The 17,698-nt window shown below is 39.9% G+C and overlaps 3 protein-coding genes across 4 annotated transcripts; 2 read left to right on the forward strand and 1 right to left on the reverse strand.

The window, feature by feature from the left end:
• Positions 1 to 4,462: 4,462 nt before the first annotated feature.
• prok1 (prokineticin 1) lies at positions 4,463 to 6,297 on the forward strand (the record flags this gene model as incomplete). Its single annotated transcript, XM_080031865.1, has 3 exons — positions 4,463 to 4,537; positions 5,609 to 5,734; positions 6,171 to 6,297. 3 exons carry the CDS (start codon positions 4,463 to 4,465, stop codon positions 6,288 to 6,290), a joined length of 321 nt encoding a protein of 106 aa, XP_079887991.1. The 3' UTR covers positions 6,291 to 6,297.
• Positions 6,298 to 8,136: 1,839 nt separating this feature from the next.
• On the forward strand, positions 8,137 to 10,865 carry LOC307252765 (pepsin A-like; the record flags this gene model as incomplete). The annotated part of the gene is made up of 9 exons (XM_080030542.1): positions 8,137 to 8,195; positions 8,444 to 8,585; positions 8,755 to 8,872; positions 9,440 to 9,558; positions 9,674 to 9,870; positions 9,964 to 10,080; positions 10,169 to 10,313; positions 10,529 to 10,627; positions 10,728 to 10,865. The coding sequence occupies 9 exons, from the start codon at positions 8,137 to 8,139 to the stop codon at positions 10,863 to 10,865; spliced, it is 1,134 nt and encodes a 377-aa protein (XP_079886668.1).
• A 1,871-nt stretch (positions 10,866 to 12,736) lies between these two features.
• On the reverse strand, positions 12,737 to 14,587 carry LOC307252782 (uncharacterized protein). Of its 2 annotated transcripts, none has more exons than XM_080030568.1 (6): positions 14,507 to 14,587; positions 14,104 to 14,415; positions 13,742 to 13,865; positions 13,515 to 13,621; positions 13,335 to 13,381; positions 12,737 to 13,226 (listed from the first exon to the last, which is right to left on the reverse strand). In XM_080030568.1, the coding sequence occupies exons 1-6, from the start codon at positions 14,538 to 14,540 to the stop codon at positions 13,062 to 13,064; spliced, it is 789 nt and encodes a 262-aa protein (XP_079886694.1). In that variant the 5' UTR covers positions 14,541 to 14,587; the 3' UTR covers positions 12,737 to 13,061. The 2 variants fall into 2 exon arrangements, with proteins under 2 accessions (XP_079886694.1, XP_079886693.1); XM_080030567.1 differs by having other exon boundaries at positions 13,503 to 13,621.
• Between the last annotated feature and the right edge of the window lie 3,111 nt (positions 14,588 to 17,698).

The following is a 17,698-nucleotide window of genomic DNA, read 5'->3' on the forward strand; positions in this document are numbered from 1 at the left end:
TCACGTGCACTACGGATCCATGTGAGTACCAAGCTGCACCAAGCGTGGCAATATATAGATAGATAGATAGATAGATAGATAGATAGATAGATAGATAGATAGATAGATAGATAGATAGATAGATAGATAGATAGATAGATAGATAGATAGATAGATAGATAGATAGATAGATAGATAGATAGATAGATAGATAGATAGATAGATAGATAGATAGATAGATAGATAGCAAGATGGATCGATAGGGTAGTGTTTATGTGTCCCAGGGTTATTGCATATTCTGACATAAGCATTTGGTTATATCCTATAGGCCTATAAGTAATTGTTATTCCTACTATATGTGGCTATAAGTCCTCATTCACAAAACTCTTTTTCTAAACTGGATTACTCATATAATGAAACTCTGCCTCTCTATATTTCATCATTCGTTTGGATTATGATATTCAGAGCTGCGTAAATTAGATTACTTGAGTAATTTATTCCTCCGAAATAGGCCTATATCATCTTTATTAAGTATCACAATCAGATGACTCAGAATAAGCTGAGGTCACCCAAGACAGCTCTGCTGTCACATAGAGACAGTGCGGAACGCGTCATAATCGGAGGCCACGCCCATCGTGGGGGAAAACAATTCACAGCGCTCCATTCACTTTGTATTGAATGACACAGTATTCTGGAAACAAACTTAATAAAAACGTAATAAGACAAGCCTTTCACAAATACACTTCACTTTCTTTAAAGCCACGACTCTTGTCTGTCTATACGAGCTGTTTTTGTGAAAAATTATTGAGTAGTTTTCAATATCAAGACAAAACTCTTAACTCATGTAGCCTATGCTCTATGCTAGGCTAACCTTCTGCTGTAGGCTAACTCTCACGTATACTCCATCCTCGCCAGGTCGGACGGGAAAAAACACCTCAATATTGAAAATGACTCAATCATTTTTCACAAAAACAGACAAGAGTCGTGGCTTTAGACAAAGTAACGTTTTTTTGTTAAATGGATGTTTGATTAAGTTTTAATTAAGTTTGTTTGCAGAAGACAGGTCTCCTTCAATACAAAGTGAATGGAACGGTGTTCAACGGTTTCCCCCACAATGGGCGTGGCCTATTTCATGCACTGTCTGTTTGGAGAAATATAAAGTTTTTGTTGGACACACTGAGAACTCAACTGAGATTCATCGTAGCTGATACCCAGGGGGAAAAGTGATTTTATGGACATGGAGCGTTGTAAAAGGTTGTTCACCAAAAATGACATCTAGGACCTTCCACGATCACAACCTGGGTGGACAACCTTGTCAACAAGCTGCTGGAAAGCTACAGCGGGCCGACATAGCAAATCAGAACCACTGTTTAAGTGAATGGGGGTGAATGGGGATGGGCTAATGGGGAATTTTTTAAACTTATAGATATCATTATGAAACTTTGCCAGTTGATTACTGACATTAAAACAAAAACTTTTTGTATTACAGTATTTTCCAAAATGTTTAAATAAATATGAAAAATCATCAATATTTTACTAATGATGCGAAAATTTGCATATCTGCAAAGCCCCAAAATCTAGATGTTGGAAGAAAACCAAGTCAATTTGTTTTTAAATTTTGAAAACAAAACAAGTGTCCAACTGCCTGAAGCCTTTCCTAATCACAGTTCAAATTTGATCAATAACCCATAGAAAATAAAAATTTTACACAGTTACATTTCATGTGCCATGGACCAAAAGTGTCCTTTTGGAGTCTCCAGCTGGCATTTTAGGAAACGGCTAGACATTCCCTTGGAAAAAACAGTGTAAAAAATTTATTTTCTATGGGTTATTGATCAAATTTGAACTGTGATTAGGAAAGGCTTCAGGCAGTTGGACACTTGTTTTGTTTTCAAAATTTTAAAATAAATTGACTTTGTTTTTGTCCAACATCTAGATTTTGGGGCTTTGCAGATATGCAAATTTACGCATCATTAGTAAGATATTGATGATTTTTCATATTTATTCAAACCTTTTGGAAAATACTGTAATACAAAAAGTTGTTGTTTTAATGTCAGTAATCAACTTGCAAAGTTTCATAATGATATATATAAGTTTAAAAAATTCCCTATTAGCCCACCCCCATTCGCTTAAACAGTGGTTCTGATTTGCTCTATGTCGGCCCGCTGTAGCTTTCCAGCAGCTTGTTGACAAGGTTGTCCACCCAGGTTGTGATCGTGGAGGGTCCTGGATATCATTTCTGGTGAACAACCTTTTACAACGCTCCATGTCTGTTTTTCAAAAAAAAGGGGTTTTGCCCCCTAGGTATGAATGTTATTCTGCATGATAAACACTGATAACATTTACCAATAATGTGAACTAACAAAGTAGGTTCTTTATTGAACTTGAAATAACAAGACTCCTGCTTCATACTCATGCTATTGCACGAGTATAAAACAGGAGTCTTGTTTTGTGCAGTTAGTTGAGGGATTTTGTTGGTGTGTTGCCTCCAAAAGTTAGCAGGAGGGCCACAGCCTGATGGGCTCACCCCTCTGCATTATTTGTGCTGCCTGTCCAAAGAAGGTGAGGCTTCAGTGCTCCTGCTGACGGGGCAGGAATGGCTGAGTGTAATTATGTGGCCCCTGCATTGGAGGAATCCATCACCTGCAGGCACAGCAGCACGGATAATGTCCTGCTGCGTTCCCATGGGATATGATCCCTCTCTCCTCCTCTAATTCTTCTATCGCTACCTCTCCTCCTTTCGCCATTAAAATAAACTATATACTATACACACTCATATTTCTCTTCTCGCAGCCTAAATCAGCGCCGGGACGCTTCTGCTGACAACCTGCTGCCCATCACTCTCCGAGGAACACACAAAGCCTGTAAGCACAAGTTTATGCAAGCAGAAAATGTACAGGGTCCACACACACGTGATATCTTCTTCCCTAGTCACGCATGCATGATTGAGTATCACACTTTGGCATATAGACTACAACCCTTTATTTGTTGCATACTGCCACTTTACAACCAATGCAGTAAATCTCCAAATGAGCTTAACCCAAAATAGAGATCTGACTTACAGACAGTGTATCATCAACCTGCCATATACCATTATAATGGTCAATATAATTAAGGGATTTCACTTTTATTTTCATTATTTGGCATAAGCTATGTGAGCAAACTTTTATGTTATGTATGGTTCCAAACTTTTATTGTCGTTTTTTTTTTTTTTTAAATAAAGCACATGCTAATTTAAAGAAGCATAATGGTAGATCTGAAGTTATTCTTTGGCTGAAAAAAAACGTCTATCTGCAGAATTGATACATTTAAAGGTGGAGTCAGCGAATCTGGAGAGCTCTTGTTGTCAAAATCACTTTCTGTCAAAATCAGTAAATATCTCCTCACGATCCTCTACCTGTCTGTTCGGTATGTGTGCTGAAAAGAAATCTGGTTCCAATACACAGCTCGGCTCTGTAAACCAGTATGTAAACAAAGAGTATGGAGGCCCACCAGCAACATGCCCCTTTACAGAGCCTAGGCTGTGTATTAACACCAGCTTTTTGTGAGCGTGCACCCAGTACAGAACAGGTATTATTAGGAGATATTCACTGATTTTGATAAAGATTTATTTTGACAACAAGCGTTCTGCTGAGTCGCTGACTCACCATTAACTGTCAAAATTGATATTTTTAAATATACAACAAATTAATGGGCCTTCTTAAGATAATTTACATCACATCATCATACATTACAGAGTATGTGACAAAGCCCATCACCTTTTTTAACCTATGTGCCTTATTCTCTCTGTGTGGATCAACTGGTGATGTGCAGCTTAAGCTGATGACGGCTGTCACAGTGGCATAATGGCACACATATCCATAATAAAATAAGGAGTATCGCTTTGCAGCCTATCAATGCAGTCGGTGAGTTAGCCTGCGGTAATTCCAGTAAACTCATTATATGGCTCTGATACTGATTTGTCCTGGCTGCCTCAGACTGACAAATAACCCAGGCTCTCATGGCCCCTATGCCCCTTTTTCTCACAAGGAGGTTTCTGATTTATTTTACAGTAGTTCACATGAACGTCATCAACTGCTGAATACTTTTCCATATTTTGTGTGTTACCTTGTTATCATTTGAGTCATGGAAACTATGTCAGGCTTGAGCAGATGTATGGTGAAACCCTAAAGATCCACAAGTAGAAGGGACTTCTATGAGCCTCCTTCAGCCCACAGCCAGATGAGTAAGATGACGAAGCCTCTGAGGAGACAGGCAGAGTGGGGCGTGGGGAGATCTCACACATGGGGAGGGAGGGAGGGAGGATGGGGGTCGGAGGTGGATAAAGAGAGGGAGGGTGCGCCCCCCCCCCCCCCCCCCCCTGAGGAGTTCTGGGAACCTTCATCACTGACTGGAGAGCCGGGGATCCAGTTGGAGGAGAGAGTGTTAGCAGCCGTGGTCCAGCATTGAGGGTGTTAGAGAGTCCATTTCTCCTGTTGCTGCCATGAGCTACAGGGCGGTGCTGCTGTCCTTCCTCATGGTGTCTCTGAGCTGCTCCAGAGGAGCCGTCATTACAGGGGTGAGTGAGATTTTTAAGTCATTTTCGTCTTGTCATTTTATCAGTTTAAAACACTTATGTTTGATCAGTTTTTATAGTGTATAAATACTTTAAATAACTTATTAATACTATGGGATTATGTTCTTGAAATAAAGTTACTGCCTAACTAGGGCAATTTTTTTAATCACTTTTTAAATTTTTGTGTATTTTTTATTTGATTACCCAATACATTTTCTAGTCTGTAACATGTTAACAAGAAATGCCCATCACAAGGCTCCTGAGCCCTAGGTGTCGTCTTCAGATTGCTTGTTTTTGAATGAAAAACACCAAAATGATTTCAAAGTCCTCGATTTGAGAATCAGAAGCTAGCAAATGTTTGGCATTTTTGCTTGATTTTATCCAATTAACTCATTTCAACACTTATTCTGTCATTGTCATTTGTGCATTGGAAAAGTGTGCTGTACTTGCATTCAAACCTCTGTGCGTATTTTGAACCCTAGACCTTGGCTTTAGATTTTTGATTTTCTCATAAGCTTCTCAAGCTTTAAATATATAAAACACTATATATGCAAACAGCAGAGTTCACTTTGTCTGGATAATGTTGCAAAATTTGATTAGCCATGACTGACAGGAGACCACATCCTCCCCCGCTTCAAGTCAACTGGAAAGATTAAAGGGAAATTATCATCGTCCTCTGATTGATATACATTTGTAAATGAGTTAGGGAAATGACGGGCACCGCTTACATAAGAGGACATCTCTATTAAAACAAGTACATATCAAATAGATTCAAACATAAAATGGTATCTCTATTATCTATTAGCATAATTCGTGTGAATGGCGATAGTTAGCCTGCTATCGGTGTATGAATGTGTGTGTGAATGGTAACGTGGGGAAGGAAAACAGGTCTCCCTCGCAAAAGAGTCTTCGGTCTCAATGGGATATACCTGTATAAATAAAGGTTAAAGAAAATAAAAAAATAAAAATAAAGCTGATTCACTGGCAACAAAAGAACTCGTCTGTCACTCTGCCAATCTTTTATTTTCTGTCTGCGTGCCCCTCCACCACTTTGTCTCTCTATCTCTCCTGCAGGCCTGTGATAGAGACGTGCAGTGTGGTTTGGGTTCTTGCTGTGCCGTCAGTCTATGGCTGAGGGGTCTGAGGATGTGCGTCCCAAGAGGCATGGAAGGGCATGAATGCCACCCCTATAGCCACAAGGTGCGCAGGAATGTGATATCACTAATCTACTTACATCACGCCCTGTTATTCAACACACACTCGAGACACACACACAGACACAGACACACACACACACAAACACACACACACACACACACAGTCATACTCTTGTGACTCTTGCTCACACTTGCGTTAGTGGACATTCAGATTATATCAAGTGCTGACTGGTTGGCTGAAAGCTGCTGATAACTGCAAAGGCTATTGATCTCCTCAACAGTGATCTGGGCAATCAGTGCCATGAATCACTGTGATCGTCTGGAGATGGCAACAATACATTCTGCTAACACCACATCCATTTTCTGAATTCAGACTTTTAAGACCTGCAGCTCCACTTGTCAGCTGTTGAAGGATTTAAACCATCCGATTATCCCCCCTTTCCCCCTTCCCCCTCTTCCCCCTCTTCCTTCCTTTTCAGGTTCCCTATCCAGGTAAAAGGCAACATCACACCTGCCCCTGCCTCCCCCACTTGCTGTGCACCAGGTACACCGAAAGCAAGTACAGATGTACTGACGACTTCAAAAACTTAGACTATTAACAGACGCCCAAACATTAAGATGAAGAAGAGCACAGCAGGAACCACGTTTCAGAGTGAAGACGTGGACAGGCTGTGGATCAGAAACACACATGTTACTTTCACTGACTGTATTCTTCATTTGTGTACTCTATGCACTGTAATACAGTTTGGATGCTATTAATCCACACAGCAAGGACAGAAACAAATAAATGTCAAGACAGTGTAACCTGAGCTGCAGTACGTTAGACTTTTCATTCAATAAAACCAAGGAGGCTGTTTGTGAATAACCAACACATTTGCTGTTTTGTTTTTGTGCTCAATTTATGTTAATTTATCAAGACAAATGTTTAAATATAATTGTCAATAAAAGTATAATATAACATTGCAGTTTATGTTGCTTGATTAAACATAATGTGTGCCATGGGATGGAAGTGTCAAGCGGTTTTAATCACAGTCCGATTATGATGAAGGTTATATTCAAAGTCTCTCATGAGCAAAGTCATGGCTTTGAGACATAACTTACTAACTGTGTGCCAAACATTTTTCTAACACTGAGGTCAATTAAAGGGCAATTCATTTATGATGGAAACGTTTTACATTTATCCTAATTACATTATCAACTGTGGTTACAGATTGCTTTTCCGATCAAGATCATAAATAGCTGAATAAACATTATTCAATAACTAATAATGATAATCAAAGAATAGGCTACAATACATATAACAGAGACAGGGGCCATGCCTCATAAAAAGTACATTTACTATGTATTACTATACATTTTTAGACTATTGTACTGCTAATACGTATTAACCATCAAATTTTGTATGCATTACTTTTGCTTTTAATGTCGGTATTGCTTCTTTCAGGTTTAAAAGTAAGAAATCTTAATACTTTTTCCACCACTGATGTTTGAAGAAGGTTACTTTTTATGTAATACATTCACTGCAAAAAAGCGTGGGTTTTGCACAGACTACATGCAACTCAAGGTTCTGGAAGGAATTCTGAATAATAATTAATAAAATAAAATATGTATAATGAACTTTCAATTCATAGTCAAACTACAGCATGTACTAGCTTTTGAGCAAGCTTTTGAAACTGCACCAAGCCAATTACCTTTGTTTCTTTCAATACATTGTTATCAGATTAGCCTGTAATCTAGGTTCACACCCTTGGAAACCCATGGAAAGTTTTCATATCAACATTAAATAGAAGCTCTGGACGACGAACCCCTGATCTGAATATCAACACATTCAGTGGGCACCGTATCCTAAATGCTTACCTTGCTCTACAACATATTCAAATGGTCCCTTTTCATGATAAAAATTCAATTATCTGCCATGTGATTTTAAAGGACTTATTTCCTGTACTGTTTTCTAAATTTGGGTTAAGGGATATAAAGCAACAATGTTTATACTACATTATTCACATGAAGGATTTCACTTCAGTAAAGTAGTTGAAACACTACAACGCAAAGCATTGAATGAGTGGCTGTGACACAACATCAAGCATTAAGTTTCTCTTAATCAAGGTTATTTTTACAACAATAAACAATAACCTGTACAAACAATATATAAATGCACAAACAAATGTATTCCACTTTATCAAACGTACTTTGTTTTACAGTAAATTGACGCTGTAATTCTTTTCTATATAATTCCTGACATTTGATGATTGGCATGTTTTTATATTTGCTCCCTGATAAGAAGCCATTCATCACCATAATGCATATTTCTTATCTCCAGCTGTTACATGATATGAAGTCATGTGGAAGGACATTTCGGAGACACAACCTTGACATACTGTATATAAGGGCCGGACTCTGCAGCAGTACCTTCACTCCTCTGAGTCTAACGGTAAAGTAAGCAACATGATGAAGTGGCTCGTCGTCGTCCTGGCCCTTGTGGCTTTCGCTGAATGCTTCCACAAGTAAGTCTGAACGGGCTGCTTGAAGAGCCACCTTTTCCTCCACCTGAATACGCTGACTTGCTGAAAGAAGACCTCGCCCTCTCACATCCCTGAGGAAAATTCTAAAGGCCATCTCACTTCGAGTTGTCACACCATTCGAAACTGCATACATTTCAGTTCAGAGCTTACCTCCTGATTTCTCCAGATATAAAATGCTGGACATCTGTATAGTTTGCTGATTCTTTATTCACCCTTTTCTTTCTGTGTAGGATTCCCCTGATCAAGGGAAAGACTGCCAGGGAAGCACTTCATGAGCAGGGAAAATGGGACGAGGTCAGGAAACAACACCCATACAACCCAATGGGCAAGTTCTACCAGTCTGGCTCTGAGCCCATGACCAACGATGCTGACGTGAGGCCAGAACGGAACAGATTTAGACTTGGTTTATCTTATTGCTTGCCTTGTGTATCCTCTGGTTCAAGGACATCTTAATCCACAGGGAGCCACATATTTTAAGATACATACGAGTCAATCTCATGTTAATATTCCTCCCTTCATTTGTCTTTGTGTGTCTCTCTAGTTGTCCTACTATGGTGTGATCTCCATTGGCACCCCTCCTCAGTCCTTCAGCGTCATCTTTGATACCGGCTCATCCAACCTGTGGGTTCCTTCAACCTACTGCTCCAGCCTGGCCTGCAGTGAGTATTACTCTAGACACTAGACACTATGCACTGTTACTGCAAAACCAGCATTCCCAGAGTACTCTGGGGGTTCAAACCTTTGTACAAAGTGGTGTAAAGGAATTAATATTTATTAAAGTACTGTATGCAAGGATACATTTAGTGTTTTGAAACTACTTTTTACATACAAAACATAAAATCAGCTTATGAATAGCAATGCATAGATTAAATATAATGCATAGATTAAACTAGCTGGCTAGCTGCAACATTGAAATGTTTAGTATAGTAATAATAGCCTAGCCGTGCAATAATGAGCCATTCTGAAGTAAGCACTTTTAGGTTTGATACTAAAGTAAAGTTTGGTCTTTACTTCTTCAACGTAATTAAAAGTTTGATTTCAGTCATTTTACTTATGTAGTATTTTATTAAAATGTTTCTTATCAATTGCACGTAGTAAATACATTTTTAGATTTAAATACTTGTTAAATAACAATAAGAGTGCAAGCTGTGGTATAACAGTGAGTGTAACAATGTTTCTTGGTATTCCTAAAATGCACATTTGAAAAAGATACCCTTCTTTTGCAGATAACCACAAGAAATTCAATGCAGGGCAGTCCTCCACCTTCAAGTGGGGCAACCAGCCTCTGTCCATCCAGTACGGCACCGGCAGCATGACCGGATATCTGGCCAGCGACACTGTTGAGGTAACCAAAACCCCTGGAACAAAATGTCATAGTCTATTTAGTTTTCAAACAAGCATGCTCAGGAGTCAACTGGGAGTCTGTTGAACTGTGACTGACAGCTGTCTTGTGTGTCTAGGTGGGCGGCATCTCTGTGCCCAACCAGGTGTTTGGTATTAGCCAGACAGAGGCTCCCTTCATGGCTAACATGAAGGCTGATGGCATCCTGGGACTTGCCTTCCAGAGCCTGGCCGCTGACAACGTTGTGCCTGTCTTTGACAACATGGTCAAGCAGAACCTGGTTTCCCAGGCAATGTTCTCTGTCTACCTGAGCAGGTACTGAAACAGGATGGAGATCTGTTGGTTTGAGGGCATGTGTGTCATTTCCTGTGACATTAAATTCACACTTGTTGTTCTTTACTCCCTTAGCAAGAGTGAGCAGGGCAGTGAGGTGGTCTTTGGTGGTGTGGACAGCAGCCACTACACTGGACAAATTTCCTGGATCCCTCTGACCTCTGCCACCTACTGGCAGATCAAAATGGACAGGTACAAAGAAAACAACTATGAAAGCAGGTTTGCACAAAGCCTCCTAGCTTCTTTAATGTAAACCATGTTCTGCTGTTCCTTCTCACAGTGTTACCGTCAATGGACAGACCGTCGCCTGCTCTGGTGGCTGCCAGGCCATCATTGACACTGGTACCTCCATGATCGTTGGCCCAAACACTGACATCAGCAATATGAATTCCTGGGTTGGAGCCACAACCAACCAGTATGGAGAGGTGAGTCATACCATAACAAACCATTTGGAGTACATTTTCCCATATTCTGAAACCCAGAGTAAACAGACATTTAATACTCTGACGTCAAAACCCTCAAATAAAAATTTCAAAGGCGGACCTGGTTACTTTCTTTAGTTGGAAAACCAGTAAAATACTAATAAATACAACTCCTGCCGCTCCACGCATCAACTGTGTGTGTGATGTTCCTCTCACAGGGTACAGTGAACTGCCAGAACATCCAGAACATGCCTGAGATCACCTTCACTCTCAGTGGACACGTCTTCACCATCCCTGCCTCTGCCTACGTCCGTCAGGTCAGTTAGCCCCCTACCACCCACTGCAGAAGAGTTTTCCACACCACAATGAACATGTTGGCTGAAGTAATGTATTTTAAATTATTTTGTCTGTCCACAGAGCAATTACGGTTGCTACACTGGCTTTGGCCAGGGTGGCACTTCCCAGCTTTGGATCCTGGGAGATGTCTTCATCAGGGAGTACTACTCCATCTTTGATTCCCAGTCTCAGTACATTGGTCTGGCCAAGTCTGTGTAATCAAATGAGACAACTGATGGATAGTCTATGAATGAGAACTTCCATTTAGGGATTTCTTCTGATTAAAGACCAAGAACAAGACAAATTGCGCAAATCTGAGAATCTTTGAATAAATATATTAAAGCATCACAAATAATCCAGTTTTTTGTCTTATTTGTCATGTCTGCCTGCGGTGATCAAATATCAGAACAACTGGAACGTCTTGAATTTTGTGGTACAATGTTACACCCAAAAAGGATGTAACCAGTCTATTCATTCCGCTGCTCTCAAAAGAAACTTGACCTTTTATAGCGCATACAAAGAGGATTGCCACCAGCTTTTCTTGTGTAAAGGAAGAACGGGCCAAGAATAGACTATCGAGCAACTCTCAGACAGCAGAGAGCCAGGTTGCCTCTGAGGTTGTAATCGAGAAGAAACCGATAAGGACACACATTGAAAATAACACAAGATAACCTAATGACATGATCTGACAACTGAACTGCTGCTATATAAACCTATACTGTAAATAGGTCCATAGAGTTGTAGAGGACCACACTGAAACAAAAGGAAGGGATTGTGCCGGTGTGGGGTCTTCATTTTAACAGTTTAGGAGCATTTTCAATACAGGGTTAATTTCTTTAATGCAGTGTTAATTTCGTAGACTAAGACTATGACGAAAAATATTCGTCTACGAACCTTTTTCACGGACGTAAACTAAATAAAAACTAAATAAAAAGGCAGATGTGATTACGAAGACTGAGACTAATTTAACTGACACTATAGTCTACGAATAGGAACTAGACGAAACTGTTAGGGCGGGACGAATGGAGAAGAGATCCAATCAGAACTACTCTTTTTGTGGGACAAGTTGGGAAGAAATCCAATCAGTGCAAAGCAGCGAATTCAACCCTGTGTCGGTGAAAATCGACGGGAGACCGCGCAGGTGTGAGCGGGTGGAGTGAGCCGCTGTGCTGAAAAACTCTGCGGTATGATGGACAAAAATTATAGTCAGGGATATCCTGCCCGTTAACGATGTCTAGGGGAACGGAGCGTTCCGCGATCTGTTTGTAGTAGGCTCTGTCTCGAGTTTGAGTACACAGAGCCATGTGAAACTGCCGCCTCCGTCCGTTAGTTTCTGTTTTTAAGTTACAATCAACTCCGACGCATGGACAGCGTTCAATTAAAACCTCTAATTGTATTATCTTAAAGGCTTTGATGCAAAAGAAGTCCGAACACACACAGCGGCAGCAGTGTTGCTTAAAAGGAAGGCGCAGTTGCTCAAATTTATCAGCACCTCAACTGCGTGCTGCTGCCCAGAGGCGGCCTTAGCGATCTCGGGGCCCGTTTCAAGACCTAGTGTGGGGCCCCCCACTTTTTTAAAATATTTTCTTTATTTTATAAATAATGCTTGTGCATGCTCCCCGCAAAAAGAAAAAAGATTGTGGAATCCAGTTGGTTCATAGACAGATCATGAGATAATGGGCCCCCGGGCACAGGCTCTTAAAGCCCCCCCTCCTCCCTATCCAGTCAGGTACACTGATTTTATGTGAGATTATTACTAATGAAATAGAATACATGTTTTGTATTACAACCATTAAATCTGTGGCTGTATTGCATATTCAAACCTTAATACCATTCAATTAAGAAAAACACTTAGTCGACGAAGTCCGCTGTAGATTTAGTCAAACTAAAATCTGCTTATATTTAGTAGACTAGACTAGACTAAGACTAAAATATTTTAGATGACTAGAATAGGACTAAGACTAAATGGTGTGATATTCAAAAGACTAAGACTAAATCAGAATTTGCTGCCAAAATTAACACTGCTTTAATGGCATTATCATTTCATTTGTATGTCTTGTAAGTATCACAGATAACACTCTATATAAACATAAAAGGAAAGTTTGATGATTTAATACTGGACTTCCTTGGAGATGGGGAAATCACAACAGACAAAACATTACCTAAAATCAAAGCAGAGTCAAAGGTCAAAACTCATAAAAATAAAAATAAATGCCGGATCTCATAATGAAACAAAATGCATATTTCTGTCAGATCCTCCCTGCCTGGTAGGCTAAATGTATTTCAATCTCCATGCAGGCTGAGTCGTCCTTACCATGACTGGTAAACTGACATTTATGAGTAAAATCAATGTATTTTCCTTTAGAAACACAGTGGTGTAGCAATAAGACAAATGTGTTCCATTAGAATCGGACACTAATCATACAGGTTGATTGCCAGTGTGGAGTACTCCACCATCCCATCAAGCTCTGGCCTGTAGCTCATGTCAGGTGCTTTGGCTTCCCTTAGGTTTGCATACACCTCTGTGGGTTTCTGTCGCGCTCTGAAGTCCACGGTTGTGTAGACTATGCCGCTCGTTTCCTGGAGAAGATACACACAGAGGAAGTTTGAAACAAAAACACGCAATGTGCTGTGAATAACGTGTGACAATGAATCACAGAGGCTCCATGTTCCCTGTTTAGCACTTACTGGGGCCTCTTGTTTCAGTGACTCACACAGAGTTTCTCCATATTTGTCTACAAAGAAAAAAACACATCAGTTTGGTTATATTACCCATCCTAAAACAAATGCACAAGATTGTTTTTCCAGGAACATTTGTAGACACTCTGGGATCATCATTGTAAGGAAACCGCTTACCCGACTGCTTACGTTTTGCCTTGACTGTGCAGCAAACCACACTGATAACGGAAGTAATCAAAAGCATCCCTGTAATGGTCACAATAACAGCGTGTGACAGGCCAAAACTCCAGGGAACTCTGGAAAGGAAATAAGTGAAATACACTGCATTCACATTTAACCTACAATATATTGTTTCAATCTGACTGCACTGTTCGGCCAGTCAGCTACAAAGCATGAGAAACCTGCAGAGTAAATACCTGGGCATATCACTGTGGTCCTGTGCCACCGCAGGCTCAGGGGAGTCTGGAGGTGTTGAGGAGATGTGCGGGGCTTTGATAGTCGTTGTCAATGGCTGAGACTGTCTATGGTGACCTGAAGCCTCTGCAAAATGTAAAAATGGCACATAAGCTCCCCAGGTTTATGGCTAGAATGAACCTTCACATTTGTTTTACTACTTTATGAGGGAAAAACTACACAAAAATATTATTTGGCATGTTAGCATTCATGTTGAGGGGCTATAATAATGCATTTTCTGCCCTAGCACTGTTGTACAAACTAGACACTGTTACAAATAGACATTTATAACATTACTTTACATGAAGATTATAAGACGGCTTACCAGACACCTCAACATAGTAATCACTGTAGATGTGGTTTTGAGTTCCCTGTACAAAACATCTGTAATAGCCTCCGTCCCTAAACTGCACATTAGATATTTTAAATTCTATCCAGCCGTCATTCTCAGTTTTGGTAACTCGTCCTTTCAGTGAATCACAGGTATATCCTGCACTGTCAAGCAGCATGTAGCATCCTCCCGGATACAGTTTACAGCAGGACTTGTTGTAATTATTGTAAAACGAAGGGAAGACGAGTCTTAGCTGAATGTGTTCAAACTCTTCGATCCTCTGCTGCCCCTTAAGATGAGGGATATCTGGAAAACAAACAAAGTTTTTATTAAGAAGTCATCACACACACCTGAGAACACACATTTGTTTAAATTTCACTTCTTTTTTTTACCATACCTATTAAAAGAAACAAGATAATTGAAAACTTCATCTTCGCTGTCCTTCTCACCGAGGCTCAGTGGTTTCGGACAGTTTTCCACTCTTTCAGCAGGATTTGAGGCCCCTCCTTGCCAGAGAAAGGAGGAACTTGTCAGTTCATCAGCTGGAGGGCACGGACAGATGTTTCCCTCATGTGGCAGCAAGCTATTTATGCCCTTTGTTGAGGCACAATTCTGTCTGATACATTTTATTTCTTTAACTTATTGTGTTAAGTACATGTTAACTGTTGTCCCAAGCACACCTGTGACACTAGGGAAAAACATCTCATCATTGGCCAAAAAAAAGTATGTTCAAGTGCACAAGCTTGAGTTTAGTGTGCAGGGGACCACAGATCTGGAAAAGGCTTGGTGAAAGCTTGAAACCTTTGAATTATATCTCCATCTTTAAGACAAATCTGCTGTTAACATATAATTATTGATTGTCCATTGTGGAATGTACTTGTACTGGGATCATATGTGGTATTTGTTTGTATTGACTCTATTGTGAATTGTGTTTTAATGTCTGGTTTTGTTCTCTGTTCTATTGGACCCCCTTCGAAAAGCTTTCAGTGCTTTATTTGGGTTTCCACACTTCACGCATCCTGCATTGCCATAAAGTGTATCATGATATGATGATGGCGTGCGAATAAAAAAACTAACTATAATGCAAATATACAGAGGGTGGAGCTGAAGGGCCTAATACAATAACACTGTTGACAGTTCCTTTTGTCTTTGTGGTTTTGGGTGTGTTTGTATTGGGTTATATACCATTGCTCAAGTGTTCCTGTCATTGCACCCTTCCCTGCACTACTCTTTTGCAACAAAAACATTTTACTCATACTGGAATTGCCGTTAGCCTATTACAATTAAAATGCAATATAATACCACAAAATACAGCCTAACAATGTCTATATAGTTGAGTTTCTGTTTATTTTTTGAGAGTAAAATGTCTGTGCACACAACTGATGAATCAAAAGTAATCAAAAAACGGTATATTACAGAAAATACCAGTGAAACATTTATTCAAGCATTTTCTTTAATACCACCCCTCCCCTGTAACTCAGTTAATGAGCTTTTAGACAACTTTAATGGCAAAATTACAAGTGTTATAGATGCTATTGCGCCCACTAAGATGAAGGTTGTCTCTGGTAAGAAAAGATCTCCTTGAAGAAATGCCCCGCAGGTCAGAATAGAAAAAAGAGAGTGCCGTAAAGCGGAACGCAGGTGGCGAAAAACAAATCTCCAGGTTCATTATGACATCTTCAAAGAGAAACTTTGCACTTTTAACTCAGACATGAAAAGTGCAAGGCAGTCTTTCTTTTCTGACATCATCACCAAAAACAACAACAATGCACGTGCCCTGTTTGCTACTGTCGACAGATTAACAAACCAGTAGCGTCTGAACATCTCTCCACGAGGGCCTGCAATGAATTTGCCTCCTTCTTTACTGAGAAAATTCACAAAATTAGACAAGCTGTCACTGCATCAATACAAAGTTCAACATATGTGTCATCGCTATGCCCACTTAAAATCAATACAAATGCAATGACACAATTTTATCTGATAAACCACAAAAACCTGGAGGACATTATACAACACCTGAACTCCTCCTCCTGTTGCCTTGACATTCTGCCCACAGGCTTCTTTAAAACTGTTTTTAGCTGTATGGCCTCAGATGTTCTACAAATTGTCAACATGTCCCTTCGGACAGGTGTATTCCCACAGGCCCTGAAAACAGCAGTCATCAAGCCACTCCTAAAAAAGAACAATCTAGATACATCGCTCATGAACAATTATAGGCCCATATCTAACCTACCATTTTTAAGCAAAATCATTGAAAAAGCTGTTTATCAACAGCTAAATAACTACTTAGCAATGAACAACTGCTTTGATGTTTTCCAGTCAGGATTTCGACAACACCACAGCACTGAGACTGCTCTGGTTAAGGTCCTCAATGACATCCACTTAAACACAGACAGTGGCAAAAGTTCTGTTTTAGTTTTACTGGATCTCAGTGCCGCTTTTGACACAGTTGACCACAGCATATTACTAGATCGACTAGCAAACTGGGTTGGACTCTCTGGAACTGTACTAAACTGGTTTGAATCCTACTTAAAGGACAGAGACTACTATGTGTCAATAGGCAATTTCACATCTGAGCGGACACATATTGAATGCGGGGTCCCCCAAGGTTCCATTCTTGGGCCTCTTCTGTTTAACATCTACATGCTCCCACTAGCTCAGATTATGAATAAATACAAATTATGCTACCATAATTATGCAGACGACACACAAATTTACATAACCATATCACCAGGAGACTACAGTCCGATACAAGGACTGAGTAAGTGCATTGAACAAATCAATGATTGGATGTGCCAAAATTTCCTTCAATTAAACAACAACAAAACTGAAGTAATTGTCTTTGGTGCCAAAGATGAACAATTAAAAGTCAGCGCACAGCTTACATCTGTTATGCTAGAAACCACACACCAAGCCAGAAATCTTGGTGTTGTCATAGACTCCGACTTGAATTTCAAGAAACACATTAAATCAATTAATAAATCAGCATACTACCACCTTAAAAACATATCAAGAATTAAAGGACTTATGTCTCAGCAAGATTTAGAAAAACTTGTCCATGCATTTATCTTTAGTAGACTTGACTACTGTAACAGTGTCCTTGTAGGCCTTCCAAAAAAATCTATCAGACAGCTTCAGCTAATTCAGAACGCTGCTGCTCGAGTCCTCACTAGGACCAAAAAAGTGGATCACATTACCCCAGTTCTGAGGTCTTTACACTGGCTTCCTGTCACTCAAAGAATTGATTTCAAAATACTGATGTTGGTTTATAAAGCACTAAATGGTTTAGCGCCAAAATACATTACTGATCTGCTGATACGTTATGAACCGTCCAGAGCCCTTAGGTCATCTGGGACAGGTTTACTTACAGTCCCAAGAGTTAGGACTAAACGAGGAGAAGCAGCTTTTAGTTTTTATGCACCAAATATCTGGAACAAACTCCCAGAAAACTTGAGGTCTGCTGCAACTCTCAGTTCTTTTAAATCGAGTCTGAAGACTTTTCTGTTTCCATTTTAACCTGTACTTTTTATTTAATACTTCTTTTCATTCGCTTTTAAATGTCTTCTAATGTGTTTTATGTATTTTAATC

Source organism: Ammodytes marinus, assembly GCF_949987685.1.
Source record: "Ammodytes marinus genome assembly, chromosome: 7".
In the NCBI taxonomy this organism is placed as follows: Eukaryota; Metazoa; Chordata; class Actinopteri; order Uranoscopiformes; family Ammodytidae; genus Ammodytes; species Ammodytes marinus.